The sequence below is a fragment of the Bos taurus genome, chromosome 13 (genome assembly GCF_002263795.3).
Source record: "Bos taurus isolate L1 Dominette 01449 registration number 42190680 breed Hereford chromosome 13, ARS-UCD2.0, whole genome shotgun sequence".
NCBI classification, from domain to species: Eukaryota; Metazoa; Chordata; class Mammalia; order Artiodactyla; family Bovidae; genus Bos; species Bos taurus.
In genome coordinates this window covers 42,877,028-42,894,265 of record NC_037340.1, presented here as the reverse complement: position 1 = coordinate 42,894,265, position 17,238 = coordinate 42,877,028, and the positions used below count along the sequence as shown (strand labels likewise).

The window sequence follows — 17,238 nt, the reverse complement described above, 5'->3', positions numbered from 1 at the left end:
TGGAAGGCAGGTTCTTTACCACTGAGCCACCTGGGAAGCCCATCGTGTTTCTATCAGAGCATTTATCTGGTTGCTAGAGATAAAAACCCGCCAGCGCTGTCTGGGAATAGTGAAGAATCGACACTCTTGCCACGTCTGTTAAGTTCCCACCAGATTACTCTGAACGAGGGGACTGAGTTGCTTGTGATTGACACATACATTTTTCTTTAACAGATTGGCTGGGATTGATAATTATTCTTTGCATTAAAAAAAGAAAAGAATCCAAATGCTGGAGGACTCATCCTCTCTTCAATCTAAGTTGCTACAGAATTTCTTAAAGTTATGATGTCAAGGGTCTCATTTATTGGAGAGTCACAAATCACTTTCCATGGGCAGATGGGACAGGGCACTCGACCTGTGGCTTCAAGAACAGACACCATCCTCCAAATGAGGTTATGAAAAAGGCTTGAAAATATCTTTGATGTGTTTTTAGATGCATTTATTATCCAAAGTGAGCCAAATACAGAATTGTTATTAAAAAAATAATAACCTCAGGATTAAAATATTATAGTTTAATGTTTTAATTAAACTTTAAATGTTTAATTAAATGCTCTAATGCACATTAAATGTTTTAATGTTTAACATTAAGAAGCAGAGTTTAGAATACAGAAGCGTTTCCATTAACTGCTTGTAAACGTCTGTGTAAATAGATCCTTGCATTTCCTTCCTGGCTTTGAAACCAAAAGCTAAACCACTGTAATGACCAATGAAAAGCCTGTGAAAGAAGAAAGTAAACAGGCCAGTCATGTTTTGTGGCTCAAGGCAATGGCAAGTTGCTACATTGTAAATGTTATCATGGCCTTTCCACAAGTGATTTATTTTAAAGCATCTCACACATAACAGCCGGCACACTGTATTTTCTTTTTTAAAACAACTATTTTATTTTTTGGCTATACCTCAAGGCATGTGGGGATCGATCAGGGATTGAACCTTGGCCCCTGCAGGGGAAGTGCAATCTTAACCACTGAACCACCAGGGAAGTCCCCTTCCTGTATTTTCATGCTTCCCTAAGGATTCCAGACGCAGACTTCATCCCCATCATCGAGTCCACTCGAAGGTAGAAAAAGTGAATCAGAGACCCTGGAAAGAGTCTGACTGTGCAATGGGCTGTCATCAAGCCAGGAAGCCAGCCTCCTCATCCCGAGGGCAGGGGGCGGTCCTCCACCTGAGGGGGAATGAAGAAAACACCGGCTCCTGGCCTATTTCACTGCACCTGCTGGCAACTGAAGCAGCAGCACACGCATTCCCATGGATTCACTGCCTATCTCTGGAAATGCCCTCAGCCATCGTGCTGTGGTTGAAGCACTGAAGGACGTTGGGGCTCCGTGTGAGATGCTGAGCCAGGGTGCCCGTGACGTCCGGAGAGTCCTGGAGCCCGGAGCTCAGGAGGAACTGGACACAGGCTGCGTGCTGCCCCGCGCAGGCCAGGTGCAGGGCTGGGTGGGGACAGAGGACCCAGCTCAGGGCATCACTCACAGCAGTACAGACAGGGGAGCCGGGTGCCCCTGATGGAAACTCTGGTTCCTTCAGCTGCACAGATTTCATAGTTCCATATTCATGACTATGACTTTGTCTATTCTGGATCTAAACATTTTTCCTTTTAACCTGATTTGGTCACAAGTGGTTTTAAAAGTAACAGAACCAATTGGGGAGGATTTGAGACTTGTCTAAAGCACAGAAGTTAATGAGTCATGTCTGACTCTTTATCAACCCCACAAACTATAGCCCAAGTCAGGCTCTTCTGTCCATGGGATTCTCCAGGCAAGAATACTGGAGTGGGGTGCCATATCCTTCTCCAAGGGGATCTTCCCAACCCAGGGATCAAACCTGGTCCTCCCACACTGCAGGCAGACTTTTTTACCATGTGAGCCACCAGGGAAGCCCAGGTGGCTTAGTGGTAAAGAATCTGCCTGACAGTGCAAGAGCCTCGAGAGACCCGGGTTCGATCCCTGGGTCAGGAAGATCCCCTGGAGGAGGACATGGCACCCCACTCCAGTATTCTTGCCTGGAGAATCCCATGGCCAGAGGAGCCTGGCTTGGGCTACAGTCTAGGGGGTCACAAAGAGTCGGACATGACTGACATGCACACAGCAAATTAATAAGAACCAGGAGATTTTAAATGGTACAGAAGGCATTTTCAAAGTTTTGTGAATTCACTGTGTAAGTTAAAAATATCACTTTGAATAAGAAAGATGTAAGGGAAAGAAAAACTGCTGACACATTTCCCACTCTGGTTAGAAACTGGCACTGAGTCTGCTTCCTGGGGGCCGGAAGAGCCTGGGTCCTGCTCCCCTGCCGTCAGGAGAAAGCTTGTGTCCCTGGACTCAGTGGCCTCCATCTGCAGCCCTGGAGTGAGGGGCAGGTTACCTGTGAGCCTTCAAGCATCACAGGTCCCACTAAACCCTGGCAAGATGGTCACTGGTGCACAGAATGCTACTGAGAAAGTTTATTCCAAAACCCAAGACTAAGGGGTTAGCTCTAAAAATATCTGAGCCTCAAATCTAAAAAATTACAGTGATTAAGGTTTTAAAATACATTCCAAGAGAGACGGCCTATGAAGAATCCACGTGACACCCCGGGGGCTGGTGTGATCACGGATTAACACAGAAAGTGCTCTGACACGGGGACTCTGCTCAGTGTTGTGCACCAGCCTGGATGGGAGCGGGGGTTGGGGGAGAATGGATACATGTGTATGTATGGCTGAGTCCCTTCGCTGTTCACTGAAACCATCACAACACTGTTAATCGGCTACACCCCGAGACAAAACAAATAGTTAAAAAAAATTGCTTGGATATCACATATGTTAAGTGGTTTAAGCTCCTACGAACACAGTAATACTAGAGGCAGTAAAGTATTATTGCTGCCATGGTAATAGCAATTGTTCTATAGCTTTGCAAATGGATATGTTATTTGAATTAAAAGGTACTGAGCTATTAGAGGAATAATATTAAGACTAATTTTTCAAACATAAAAGTTCATTGTTAATTTTGTTAGGTGGTGGTTTAATTGCTCAGTCGTGACCAACTTTTGTGATCCCATGGACTGTAGCCTGCCAGGCTCCTCTATCCATGGGATTCTCCACGCAAGAAGACTGGAGTGGGTTGCCATTTCCTTCTCCAGAGGATCTTTGACCCAGGAATTGAACCTGGGTCTTCTGCATTGCAGGCAGATTCTTTACCAACTGAGCTGAGGAATAGAATCTTAAGACTAATTTTTCTAACATAAAAGATCACTGTTAATTTTGTTTATATTCAGCTTACTAACAATTTTCAAAGTCCATGTAAAATGAGATCATACCTGATCGATTTCTTTCGTCCTTGGAGTTGATGTCAGCACCCAAGGATAAGAGCGTCTGGACTGTGCTCACGTGACCTTCCTGAGTGTTGAAATAAACGTGTTACCACTGCAGTGATGACAAAAGCAAGCCTTAAACACAAACTCTACTGCATATAAGGTGCTTTTTCTAAAGTTGTTGTTCAGTTGCTCAGTCATGCCCAATTCTTTGTGACCTGTGGACTGCATCATGCCAGGATTCCCTGTCCTTCACCATCTCCTGGAATTTGTTCAAATTCATGTCCACTGAGTCAGTGATGCCATCCAACCATCTCATCTTCTGTCGCCCCCTTCTCCTCCTGCCTTCAATCTTTCCCAGCACCAGGCTGTTTTCCAGTGAGTCAGTTCTTCACATCAGGTGGCCAAAGTACTGGAGCTTCAGCTTCAGCATCAGTCCTCTCAACAAATATTCAGGGTTGATTTCCTTCAGGATTGACTGGTTGGATCTCCTTGCTGTTCAAGGGACTCTCAAGAGTTTTCTCCAGCACCACAATTTGAAAAGTACTAACTAAAGTACTTAACTGCTAAAACTGAATTTTCATATCTAAAGGAAGGCTCATCACATTACTATCAAAATCCAGTATAAATCACTAAAGATGCAGGTGATGTTTAGTTATTAGAAGAGAGACGATCAACTTTGAGGCCAAATTACTGACCAGTCGTTAGGTTTCTGGGGAAGGAAATAGCAACCCACTCCAGGCTTCTTGCCTGGAGAATCCCATGAACAGAGGATCCTGGTGGGCTATAGTCCAGGGGGTCGCACAGGAATCTGACATGATTGAGCACGCACACAATGGTGCATGGCTGGGTTTCATCCCAGTGTAAGGAGTTAAAATCTTGTGATTTTCTTAGAAGACACAACTCTAAATCTTCCAAGCAAACATGCTCTTTGCTAACCCCTTAGGGGAGAAAATAGACAGGAACACAACGTAACCTCCCCGGGCGCGATTCTTATCACAGCTGGCATCGTCCTTTGTGAAGCAACTGACACACCTGACGTCCGGCCAGTCAGCCCGTCAGTACCTGCCGAGGTGGAAAGCGAGGCTGCAGCTTCCATCTTCCCACTCGCTTTTGTGCCCCTGTGGCCCCAGACCACACACTCAGCCCACCCTCAACTATATACCCATGTTGTCAAAGGGGAACATAGGTAGGGAAGTGCAGGTCCCCAGAAGAACATCTATTCCTGTTGCTAGAAAACAAGGAAAGGCAGGCAGCCAATAATGTTAAAGATTATACACAAAACACTCACATCTTGTGAAAGAGGAAGGTGTAAGCCAATTACTTTCCTAGCAAAAAGTTCTGGACTCCTTTAATACGTCATGCATCAGTTGTGGTTGTTTAGTCGTTGTGTCCGACTCTATTCGACCCCATGGACTGTAGCCCCCCAGGCTCCTCTGTCCATGGGGATTCTCCAGGCAAAAATACTGGAGTGGGTAGTGTCAACTACAAATTGGCAGTTGGCAAGAGCACTGACAATGAGTGAACACAAAGACATTTGCCACCTGCTTCTATGGAGATTGAATCCCAACAGCTATAGCTGTTGACCTTCAACAACCCCTGAGGGAGTTCAAGCTGTCAGGAGGTGCTCTGTGCTCCACGGAATCTGGTGGGACAGGTTTTTATAGATGGACATTTTTAGGAACAGATTTTATGATCTCAATCCTTGCATCTCCTCAAATCTAGAGAAGCACTAAATCCCTCCATGGTGACATCAGATCCTCATGACTAACAGAAAAAACCTTTTGTAAAATGAGTATTTTATGGTATGGAACTCCCCCTTCACCAAAACCTTACATATATATTGGCCTTCCCCCACTGCCACTCTGGAGCAGTCTCTCAGAGCTATCTGAGATGCTGCCTCCCAGGGTGCAGTCCTCATTTTGGCCCAAATAAAACTTAACTCACAACTCTCAAGTTGTACATCTTTTTTAGTCGACAGTAGCCATTTCCTTTCCCAGGGAATCTTCCCAACCCAGGGATTGAACTCGCATCTCCTTTGTTGGCAGGTGGGTTCTTTGCCACTGAGTTGCCAGGGAAGCCCTTCATATATCAGTCAGAGAGCCCAGTAAATGCAATTCCTTTGTCTTAGCTAAAGAAATCTTCTGAAATCCAGTAAAAGGATAAAGAGCTAGGAATTTCATACGATGGATTTTTATGGCTTTAAATAACATTATTCCTGAAAACAAAAAGGGTAGGAGGGAACACCTAGCGCAGGCATTACACGGAGTAAAGGGCTTTTTTTACCTAGAAACAAATAGAGGCAGGTTTCTATGTAAAGGGACCCAGGGCTTCAGAATCAGGACCATTTCAAGAGTATGTTATGGGCAACTTCTTTCTTCCAAAGAGATGAAGCAGAAGAACCAGGACTACAGGTTACTCATCAACAGGGTTAGGCAAGCCCTTATGGAGCTGGAACACCGTTCTGGAAAGAAACAAACCTTAGCTGCGAAGTGAAGTGCCGTGAGATGGGTGGATCCTGCTCTTGCATCAACGTCGACGCCAAGCTCCGAGACCAGGAATCGGATGGCTTCATCCTGCCCAGTGACTGCTGCCCGGTGGATGGCCTGGGCCCCCAGCGAGTCCTCGGCAGACACACAAGCCTAGGAGGTGAGGACAGACATGAGCAAAAGGAGCACAGACACTCGGGTCCATAGACCTTTTAATGTTTTGGCAAAACTCTGCTGTCTACGTGTTTTTCTGGGTAGATCATACAGAGCTTTTGTCGGATTCTCAAAGGATGCTCTAACCAAAGAAGGGCTTAAGATTCAAAGCTAAATCACTAGCTAAAAAAGTATAGTCACTAGGGAGAGTCTGTTGTTATTATTACTATGAAACAGCTGCTGTTTATTGAAGACATTTTGCTAACTGCTTTCTGTACATTTATTTAATCCTTACAGTAACCCCGTGAAAAAGCGAAACTTGTCTGTTTTACATATGATGCTTAAAGAGGGTGGCAGAGTTCTGAGTTCTGAACCCACCATCTGAATCACCATGCTTATCCTGTTTATCCCCTGGGCTAAAACTTGTAGGAATAACTGAAGGGACAGAACCAAACCGTTTCTCTACCTTGTGTTTTTTGAGGAGCAGCCTGGCCACGTCCGTGTGGCCGCACTGAACGGCGTCCATGAAGGGCGTGAGGCCACACCTGTCTCTGCAGTCCGGTTCGTACTGGCACCTGGAGCCCAGACCCAAAGCAACAGCTGAGAACAGTCACCGCTTCAAACCCTACAGCGCTGACTCTGGCCCACCTGCCTTACAGAGGACCCACGAGGACCTGATGTGCTTGCCCTGTGTTCCTGCCTCAGCGTCTGGGAGCACGTTGGTGTCCCAGCAAATCTGCTCCTCCCCCAACTTCCCATTCCATTTTAGGGATCGTCATCTCTCCAGCTTCTCATGCAGAGCTTTATAGTCGCCCCTTATCACTCACAAAACCTCTCAATTCTCCATCCAGCATGTGAAACAAACTGGTATCCTTTCCAGCTTCGTCTTCACCCCTTAAGACGGAGGCAACAGCCAACAGCCTCCTACCTGTTTTTCTCTCTTTAGTTCAGCCCCAGCCATTTTGTTCTCACCACCAACAGAGTCATCTTTTCACCACATATTTAGGTTATGGCCACTCCTGGTTAAAACCTTTAACTGCTTCCCAACCACAAAGGACAAAGTCTACAAAGCTCAATATGACCTCGTAGGTCAGGACTATGTGGAACCTACTTACTTCTCCAGGTTCCTTGGGTCTCTTCTCTCTGTGCTTAAGGAGACCCCGTTCAACCTGGTCGCACAGCCCATCTGTCCTCCTTCCATTCCTACCTTTTCTTCTGTTTCTACGTTCTTCGTGGTCCTACTTATCTCTCCTTCTCTGCCCCACTGCCTGCCAGTCCTGCCTTCTTCCATTCCTCCTTCTCTGCTCCCACCTTTTCTGTGCTCGTTCTTCTTGGCCCCACCTCCTACCTGTTCCACCTTCTTCCATTCCTACCTTCTCCTGTGTTCCTATCTTCGTGGTCCTACCTATCTCCCTTTTTTCTCAGCCCCATCTCCTAGCTGTCCCATCTTCTTCTGTTCTCACCTTCTTCGTGGTTCTACCTGTTTCCCCTTCTTCTGGGCCCCACCTCCTACCTGTCCCACCTTCTTTCGTTCCTACCTTCTACTGTGTTCCTATCTTCTTTGTGGTCCTACCCATCTCCCCTTTTTCTCAGCCCCACCTTCTACCTGTCCCATCTTCTTCCGTTCCTACCTTCAACAATCCTGCCTGTCCCACCTCCTCCTGCTCCTCTAGCTACTGGCTCTTTGCTGCCTTTGCACTTGCTGGACGCCCTGCCTGGAACATCCCAGCGCCATTCTTCACCTTGCCAAATCCAAGGCATCCTTCACATTGCAGATTCAAGGAGACCTCACAGAGCCTTCTTCCTCACAGATCTATAGGGACGACCTGTGCTCCTGCACAGAACTGAGGGCTTTCCCTTTGCAATTTTATCACAATTTGTAATTTTAGGACATTTCTGTGATGGTGTGTCTATACTCGGCTTCTACACTAGCCTGCAGGCGTTCAGGGAAAGGACTGTGTTTACTGCTTATTGCCTAGTGCCTAACACATAGGAGACACTTAGAAAGTGATGGTTGAATGAAGGAGTATTAATGACTGCAGACGACACGTATGTCCCAACGTGCAGCAGGTGAGCCCTACACAGCGACGCTCTCAGGGCGCTGCATTCGGCTTCCTCTTCTTCACTCACCATCTCCTAGGTAACCCCTTTCATCCTCTGGATTCAATCGTCACTTCTACGCCAATGAGGCCCACTCCTGTATCTTGGCCACACCTATCCTCTGGGCCTAGATCTGTGTCTAACTGCCCAGTGGACAGCTCTTCCTCGGTGTCTCACAGGTACATGTAACTCAATGTGTCCAAAACTGATGTGAAAGCGAGTGAATGTTGGGCGAACAGATAAAGGGATAAATTCTCCCCAGGTTTGTCAGCTGTTTTTGTTTCACCTTCTTTATCTGCTTATGTCCTTTCTTCATTTTTCTCTTGGTACCTTAGATTCTTTCTGAACAATTTGTCTGAGCTCTTTATGTAGCAACTCTTTACGATACTAACTCTGTCAGAATTAGCAGATATTGTCCTCAATTTGCTGTTTTGATCTTACCTCTGAAGAAGCACCTCTACTGCCTCTAAACAGCCATGCATTGCTGGGAGGAGAGAGTTGAGAATGAGAGCTTTTTAGTGCAAAATTAGAATGCCTCTTCCCTCTTGGCACCTCTCTCTGCCCCGTCCCTGTTGCTGTGCCTCCCAGGAAGGAGTACTGGGTTAGGCTTGCTGCCACCGCCCCTGAAAAGGACAGATTCAGCCGGAGGAGTGGGGAAGGGTCCTATTTTCACCTAACGGGTACAAGGCCTCCACTTTATCATCCCGTCTTTATGAGACTTTCATGGCAAACTTTAACCCTAAACCTCCATCCTCATCCTCATGCTACAAATCCCTAGGGCCAGGCAGTTTTTGCCTGGGAAATGTAAAACATTGTACGAGTAATCCATGACAAAATAGCCAGGAATTTAATTCTGCTGCTAAAAATAACTATCCTCCATAACAAAGATTTTTGACTCCCTGTTCTCCACTGTTTTGTGTGAATGACTGGGTGCTAACTGCTCCTTCACAAGAGCAGGAGAGCTCATCAAACAGTTTATGAGCAGGGAATTCCACTCATATACAAAGTTTTTTCTTTTTTGGGGGGGGTGGGGGGCTGTGTTGCAAGGTATGTGGAATTTTAGCTGCCCAACTAGGGATTGAACCCATGCCCCTTGCAGTGGAAGCATGGAGTCTAAACCACTGGACCATCAGGGAAGCCCCTATGTCCAAAGTTTTAAAAAGGATACCTTGGTTCCTAACTGCCCCCAGTGACCAGAACAACTGTGTGCCTACCTCCTCAATGATATCATGTCACGGGTCTTGATTTCCGAGAAGTCTAAAAGCCCTGTATTCAAGTTCAAGGTACTGCCCAGTAGGCTACCAATTACGGTCTAAACGTCTTTATTTGAATTCCTGGGCTGCTTAATGCCCCTTTCGTCTTACAATGCTACACTTTCACTTTTAACTAATTTAAGATAATCTACAAATATTTAGTCCAGAGTTAAGGATAATTACTCCAAACAATCAAGAGTGGCCCAGAATGATATTCGACATTATCACTGGATGAGTCACAATCCACTGGGCTCTGGGATTTAATTATAAGCGCCAGTGTGCTTCCCAGGTGGCGCTAGTGGTAGAGTCTGCCGGTCAATGCCGGAGGTGCAAGAGACACTGGTTCGACCCCTGGCTCGGGAAGATCCTCTGGAGAAGGAAATGGCAACCCACTCCAGTACTCTTGCCTGGAGAATCCCATAGACAGGGGAGCCTGGCTACAGTCGATGGGGTTGCAAAGAGTCAGACACAACTGAGCAGACTCTCGTTCGTGTTTATTTAAATGGACAGCACAGTGGCAGGTGTTGCTGAAGATACGAGGGAATAGTTCCCTTTCCTTCTGCTTTTAATAATAATAATCATAATGATGTGAAAACAGAAGCCATTCTGAGCTCAGTGTGTGTGGAGCGCTGTGCTGAGGGACGTGCATATACTTTAATCCCCATGACCCTGTGATATGGGCTTCGTTGCTGCCATTATTCTGTGGCTAAGAAAACCTGCCCGAGAGATTAATTTCCTTGCCCAAGGTCAGAGACATAGTAAGGAACAGAAGCAGCCCACCATCTAACTTGTGGATGGCAATGGCGAGCCACTCCAGTGTTCTTGCCTGGAGAATTCCATGGACAGAGGAGCGTGGTGGGCTACAGTCCCTGGGGATCGCAAAAGTTGGACACAACTTAGCGACTGAACCACCACCACCATCTAACTAACTGGGGAGGAGAAGACAGATAGAAGTGAAAAGTCACCTAAAACAAGAAAGCAGCCCAAGCTGAGCGCCGAGTGACACTGGCTTTGGAAACTGTTTGCCAAAACACTCCAAAGCAGCTCGTGTTCCCTGCCCCCTACTTCCCCTGTACCACCCTCACCGTGGGGGGCATCCCGCAGGTCTGGACCACACCTGCTGTGTGCAGTGGGGTCCTCCCGATCTTGCTTTCTGTCCTCCAGGCAGAGGGGCAAACCGCAAGCAGGTACTGGAGGATCAGAGGGTCGCCCTCACGGCTGGCGATGTGAAAACTGTTCCAGCCATCTTTGTTCTTCAGGAGCGGATTGGCGCCGTGCTCCACGAGATCCCGGATCACCTCGAGGTTTCTCCTCGTGCAGGCCATCATCAGAGGAGTCCTAAGGCCGATGGGACAAGCTGTCAGGTGGAACAGCAGCTGAGATCCTGGAAGCCCGGGACCAGGGCTTCAGAAAAACGCACACCCATGGAGGAGACAGAAGACCTGAAGGACTCAGGGGGTCAGGGAAGCAGGCAAACAGCTTTGGCTGGTAACTTTCCTGCCTGCCGTGAGGAAGCTGGGAGAAATAACCAGGAAAAATGACTGTGATATGGGTGCCCTTATAAGTGGGAAACACAGAGGAGGCAAAGATGCTTCTAAACTAGTTTTTCGTATAGCATTGAACTGGGACAGAATCCACCAAAGTTTGTGCTGAATATCTGCAAAAGAGGCACTTTGCTAGATCATCCCATTCACTTCAATCAGTAACCCTTTATCAAACTGTGGTGAAACAACTTTAAAAAGAGCATTTGATGGAGAAGGAAATGGCAGGATTCTTGCTTAGAGAATCCCATGGACAGAGGAGCCTGGGGGGCTACAGTCCATGGTATTGCAGAGTCGGACAAGACTGAGAGACTGAGTATGCACACACAAGCAGGGCCAAATAAGTATTTTAAAAATAAATAAATAAAAGGAAAAAGGAGCACTCGACACAGTGCCTTGCTGAAAGGAGCCTACACTGGTAGAGCAGGTGGAACAGCGGTTTATTACGGTAAGTTCCTGACCTGACGTGTGTCCACAACTGGGGAGACTGAACTACATCACTGTCAACTACTCTCCTCCCACTAAAGTGATTCAGTGCTTCTGCTTCCCATCTGCTCCTGCGTGTGCACATGCTCAGTCAGTCATGTCCAACTCGTAGCCCACCAGGCTCCTCTGACCGTGGGATCTCCTGGGCAAGAATACTGGAGTGGGTTGCCATGTCCTCCTCTGGGGGATCTTCCCCACCCAGGGATCAAACCTGTGTCTCTCGCATCATCTGGACTGGCATCGTATTCCCTGAGTGACCTGGGAACCCTCTCATGCCCACGACCCCTGGAAAGCAGGGTATACCCTGGTTACCTCCTATCCCCAGGGTCTGGCGCAGCCGGAGCTCAACACAACTAGATGGGTCTCAGCCAGGATTTGTCCTGAGACTGCCATGGTATTACTTAATCATCGACAATCTTGTTTTCATTTTTAAAATTTTTTATTTTGTATTGGGGTACAGCTCATTAACAACGCTGTGATAGTTTTAGGTGAATAGTGAAGAGACTCAGCCATACATATACATGGACCCAATCTTCCCCAAACCCCCGCTCCCATCCAGGCTGCCATATAACATGGAGCAAAGTTCCCTGTGCTATACAGTACGTCCTTATTGGGACAGCTAGGGCATTTGAGATGGTCATGTATACACTGCTATATTTAAAATGTTTCGGTTTTTTATTTCTGGTAATGTAGTAATGAGAGTGAATTAAAAATCAAGAGGGAGAAACCTGGGTGAATGAAGGCTGGAATCTTCAAGAAGGGGCTTCGCAGAGGGAATGACTCCAGGGAAGAAGGGACTTGCGAAAGCCAGCAAGGTTAGAACAGTCAAAAATGTCTCTCTGTAACTGCACTTCCTAAGCCCACAATCAAATGAAACTTGCCCTTGTGATGGTTGTTTTGGGAGGCTGTTTCTTTATCCACAGTTCAGTTCAGTTCAGAGATCTCTAGTCTTTCCCATTCTATCATTTTCTTCTATTTCTTTGCATTGATTGGTGAGGAAGGCTTTCTTATCTCTCCTTGCTATTCTTTATCCACAGAACTGTTTTAGAAGAGGTAATGTGCCTCCATTATCTTTAGACCAACTTACTAGCAGCAGAAGAAAATGTCTTGTGCTTCAGTTCAGTCGCTCAGTCGTGTCCGACTCTTTGCGAGCCCATGAATTGCAGCACGCCAGGCCTCCCTGTCCATCACCAGCTCCCGGAGTTCACTCAGACTCACGTCCATCAAGTCAGTGATGCTATCCAGCCATCTCATCCTCTGTCTTCCCCTTCTCCTCCTGCCCCCAATCCCTCCCAGCATCAGAGTCTTTTCCAATGAGTCAACTCTTCACATGAGGTGGCCAAGGTACTGGAGTTTCAGCTTTAGCATCATTCCTTCCAAAGAAATCCCAGGGCCGATCTCCTTCAGAATGGACTGGTTGGATCTCCTTGCAGTCCAAGGGACTCTCAAGAGTCTTCTCCAACACCACAGTTCAAAAGCACCAATTCTTTGGCTTTCTTCACAGTCCAACTCTCACATCCATACATGACCACTGGAAAAACCATAGCCTTGACTAGACGGACTTTTGTTGGCAAAGTAATGTCTCTGCTTTTCAATATGCTATCTAGGTTGGTCATAGCTTTTCTTCCAAGGAGTAAGTGTCTTTTAATTTCATGGCTGCAGTCACCATCTGCAGTGATTTTGGAGCAGCGCAAACCTCAAAACATAAGGAGACCTATTCCCCCATGCCAGTGGGCAAGATGCACATTATTAAGCTATATGGCTGTCTGATGCAATTCTTTTTTATATAAGATCAGGGATTCCTTACGGATTCATTCAGGAACTTCATTATGTTATGAACCTTCAGGTGTTCAAACCTCTAAGTGAGTAGACAGACATAGTGAGGACTGAAAACCATGTGGATCTATTAACAGACTGCAATTGCTTCGTGTGATGGTTACAGGTGTGGTGTTGGAGAACTCTTGAGAATCCCTTGGACTACAAGATCAAACCAGTCAATCCCAAAGGAAATCAGTTCTGAATATTCATTGGAAGAACTGATTCTGAAGCTCAAACTCCAATACTTAGGCCACCTGATGCAAAGAACTGACTCATTGGAAAAGACCCTGATGCTGGGAAAGATTGAAGGTAGGAAGAGAAGGGGACGACAGAGGATGAGATAGTTGGATGGCATCACTGACTCAATGGACGTGAGTTTGAGCAAGCTCTGGGAATTGGTGACGTACAGGGAAGCCTGGTGTGTGGCAGTCCATGGGGTCCCAAAGAGTCAGACACAACTGAGCGACTGAACTGAACTGATGGACTAAAGGTGAGCACTGTGCCTGTGGAGGTGGTCATGAGATAAACCACACAGAGCAACCCACACACTTACCTGTGCTGACCTGAATAACTGTGAAATCTGAGTAAGTGTCCTGATTGTAGCAATGTCGGTTTCTTCTTTTTATTACTGTACTCCCCCTGTAAGATGTTAACTTTGGGGCAAGACTGGGGGAAGGTGTATGGGACTTCCCACTTGTCTTTGGAAATTTCTGAGAAGCTATAACTAGGAATTTCAAAACGGAAAGTTAAAAAGTGTCATGGGTGCAGTAATCATTTAGCTAGATGTTTCCAGAACATCCCGTCTGGGGCCCATGCAACACGCAGTACTCACAGGCAAGTCGTAGTTTGAGTCTATTCTATCTGAGCATGCTCCTTACTGCTCTCTGCTCTATCACGGGAGGCAGTCTAGAGAAGGAGGCTGCAACAATTAACTTCACAAGGGCAGCAACGATGCTTTGCTCTGTAGGGGAAGGCTGACCGGGTACGGAGTGGAGGCCGACCAAGAGTGGGAATCTGCCATCAGCGGGGAGGGGTGGGGGCCCTCTGCAAGGCCCACCACTTACCAGTCGGCTTTCTTCAGGCAGTCGACCGCGGCCCTCCGGCCCAGCAGGTACCGCACGCAGTTCCGGTGGCCCATGGAGGCAGCCTCGTGCAGAGGCCGCTTGTAGTCCCGGTTGGCGGCTTCGATGTCCAGATCCCAGGCCTCGACCAGATAGGCCAAGACGTCCCGGCGGCCGTGGCGGGCGGCGCAGTGCAGGAGGGTGTCCCCGGCCGGCCCCGCGCAGCCCGCGTGCCCCGCCGCCTGCAACTCCTCGCGCAGGGTGCACAGCCGGCCGTCCTGCACCAGCCGGCACAGACGCCGCGGGTCGGCGGGCGCGGCCATGGCCGGGGGCTCGGGCCCGCCGGGGACCGCCCAGGACCCTCCTCTGGGCCCGCCCCGCCTCCGCCGGGGCCCGCCTTCGAGATCCTGCCCCGGGACCGTCTGGCCCCTGGGGACCCTCTTCCGGATGCACCCAGCCCCCAGACTCTCAGGTCTCTGGCTGACCACGCGCCCCGCAAGCCGCCGCTAACGCCGCCGCCCGCGGTGGTTTCTTTTGGGGCGAACCACCTGGACCGGCGCCTAAGGCCCGGGTCAGACGCGGCTCCGGCCCCGCCTGGACGGGGTGGGACCCGCGCGTCCCCGCCCACGCCCACGCCCCCAAAGAAACCCCGCCCACAACCTCGACCCCCGCCCACCCGCGCGGGCCGCGGCCCCTCCGCGGGTCCCAGAGCCTCGAGGAACGCTGGGAAAGTTTCTGCTCGCCTCTTCCGCGCTAGCGGAAGCTCGGATTGGACGAGGACCGCTAGCGGGGTGGGGGGAGAGTAAGGATGCGCATTTCGATTGGCCGCTGGAGTCCGTCAGCGAGCCCCCTCCGAAAGCGCGCTATGATTTGCCAGGGATGCGTTCCATCAGTGTCGCCCGCAGGCTCTTCTCCGGGCGGCTGCGGCGGTGGCGGCGGAGGCGGAGCTGGTGAAGGCGGTCGGCGGACTCCTCAGGGGCTTGCTCTTCTCCGGGACGCATGTTGTGCCCACGGCCCGGGGAAGCGCGGCCGGAGGACGGCGTGCGTCGGCGCTGCGCGCATCCTGGAGCTCCCGACCAGGAGGTGGAGGACATTGGTCCAGACATCGTTCCTAGCTCTCCCTGCGGGCTCCTTGGGGCCCTGCCCTGAGCCGCACCCGCAGCTCGCTCACATCTTTGCCTTCCTGCGGGTGGAAGGAAGCCCTCTCCCGGAACCTGAGCGTGTGTGCCCCTCTGGAGGAGGGTCGTCAGTGATCCGCTGGTAGGGAGCGCGCTCCTTGTTCTCTGAAGTTCTCTCTAAAAGTGCCCGGCGTCGCCTCGCTTAACGCGTGCTCCTAACGGTGGCCTTTCCTCAGAAATTTCCCTCAGAAAATATTTCCTCAGAAATGTTCGTGTCCCGTTGTCCTCCAGAATCAGATCCCAACCCCTGGAAGCATCTGAGACCTTTTTGTGCGCGTATCAGCGTGTTGTTTATTCTTTCCGTCCATCCCTGTATTCTGTCCACAGCAAACGATGTGCTGCCTCCCGGCTGTCGACCGTGTGATACCTTCCTTAGCTTGGTCTGATCTGCACCCCACGTCCAACCAGCCCAAAGGGCCCCCTCTTGTCTCTGTGGACGTCTCACCTCTTCCAGCCTCCAGTCCCAGAGTAACTCCTCTGCCCCATCCCACGGACGTCACCTTGTCTCTCTTCCTTGTGCCGCTATAGCGATTTATACCTCTGTGGGCTTCCCTCAGCTCAGTTGGTAAAGAATCTGCCTGCAATGCAGGAGACCCCGGCTCGACCCCTGGGTTGGGAAGATCCCCTGGAGAAGGGATAGGCTACCCATTCTAGTATTCTTGGGCTTCCCTTGTGGCTCAGCTGGTAAAGAATCTGCCTGCAATATGGGAGACCTGGGTTCGATCCCTGGGTTGGGAAGATCCCCTGGAGAAGGAAATGGCTACCTACTCCAGTATTCTGGCCTGCAGAATTCCACGGACTGTGTAGTCCATGGGATCTCAAAGAGTCGACACGACTGAACGACTTTGAGAGAGCCTTCCTCCTTCATTTGAGCTATTAGAGCATGGCTGGAGGGCTGGTTGTCCTGTTTGTGCATTCTCCATTGGATCTCACGATATTTTGTTGTTAAGTTGCTTCAGTCCTGTCTGACTTTTTGCGACCCTAAGGACTATAGCTTGCCAGGCTCCTCTATTCATGGGATTCTCCAGGCAAGAATACTGGAGTGGGTTACCATGCCCTCCACCAGGGGATCTTGCCCACCCAGGGATCAAACCCGCATCTCTACTGTCTCCTGCACTGGCAGGCAGACCACCTGGGAGGCCCAGTATTTTACATATATTAATAGGAGGTGATTACTGAATGAATGTTGTGTGTAGTCTCAGGAGTACCTTCTGAGGATGACACAGGGGGCAGCCCCGTGCTCTCAGAAAGGATTTCCCAGTACCATTAGCCCACAGCTTGTTTTTCCCTTTGTCATTATACTTACCAGGCTCAGGTCTCCAGGAACCTGAAGGTTGTGAGAATGTTCTGCTTAACTTGTATGTCCCTTAGACCAGCCATTGGCAATAAGCCAGAGGTGGAGAATTTAACCCATTCTTCAAATGTATTGAAGTTTAAAACCTTAGAGATTGAGGGCAAGATGGGTATGTCAAGGCTCAGTACATTTCTCTTCCAAAACCAACACATTTTGGAGGAAATTTCACATCGCGGTTGCTCCATTCTTTGCTTGGGGTCTTGTCTCCTACCTTCAGAGAAATATTGTTCTGTTTTTAGTTGTGAACTTTGTTTTGGGTCAGTAAATCTACCCACTTAATTGAGATCTCTGATGGAAACGGGGATGTGTGAGGGTTCCCTCCACTCTGCTTGAGAAGATTTTGGGAACATATCTCAGCTTATCTTTACCTCCTGAAATGTTAGAACAGTACTCTTTATCATCGCTGGCAATGACATGATGGAGTTACTTTCAGTGACCTTGTCACAGCTCTCATTTTATTTCTTGTGGTGTCTTT

The 17,238-nt window shown here is 48.8% G+C and overlaps 1 protein-coding gene across 7 annotated transcripts in view; it reads right to left on the bottom strand.

Moving 5' to 3' along the window:
- The window catches only part of ANKRD16 (ankyrin repeat domain 16), a 35,736-nt gene extending 21,161 nt beyond the window's left edge, over positions 1-14,575 (bottom strand). For 3 of the 7 annotated variants that reach the window (XM_025000442.2, XM_005214397.5, XM_025000441.2), the window contains exons 1-6: positions 14,235-14,575; positions 10,443-10,663; positions 8,514-8,556; positions 6,439-6,547; positions 5,811-5,972; positions 3,337-3,415 (exon numbers count right to left, since the gene is read on the bottom strand). In XM_025000442.2, the coding sequence (XP_024856210.1) occupies positions 3,337-3,415; positions 5,811-5,972; positions 6,439-6,547; positions 8,514-8,556; positions 10,443-10,663; positions 14,235-14,554 (934 nt within the window). In that variant the 5' untranslated portion in view covers positions 14,555-14,575. 7 annotated transcript variants of the gene reach the window in all.
- Positions 14,576-17,238: the final 2,663 nt, after the last annotated feature.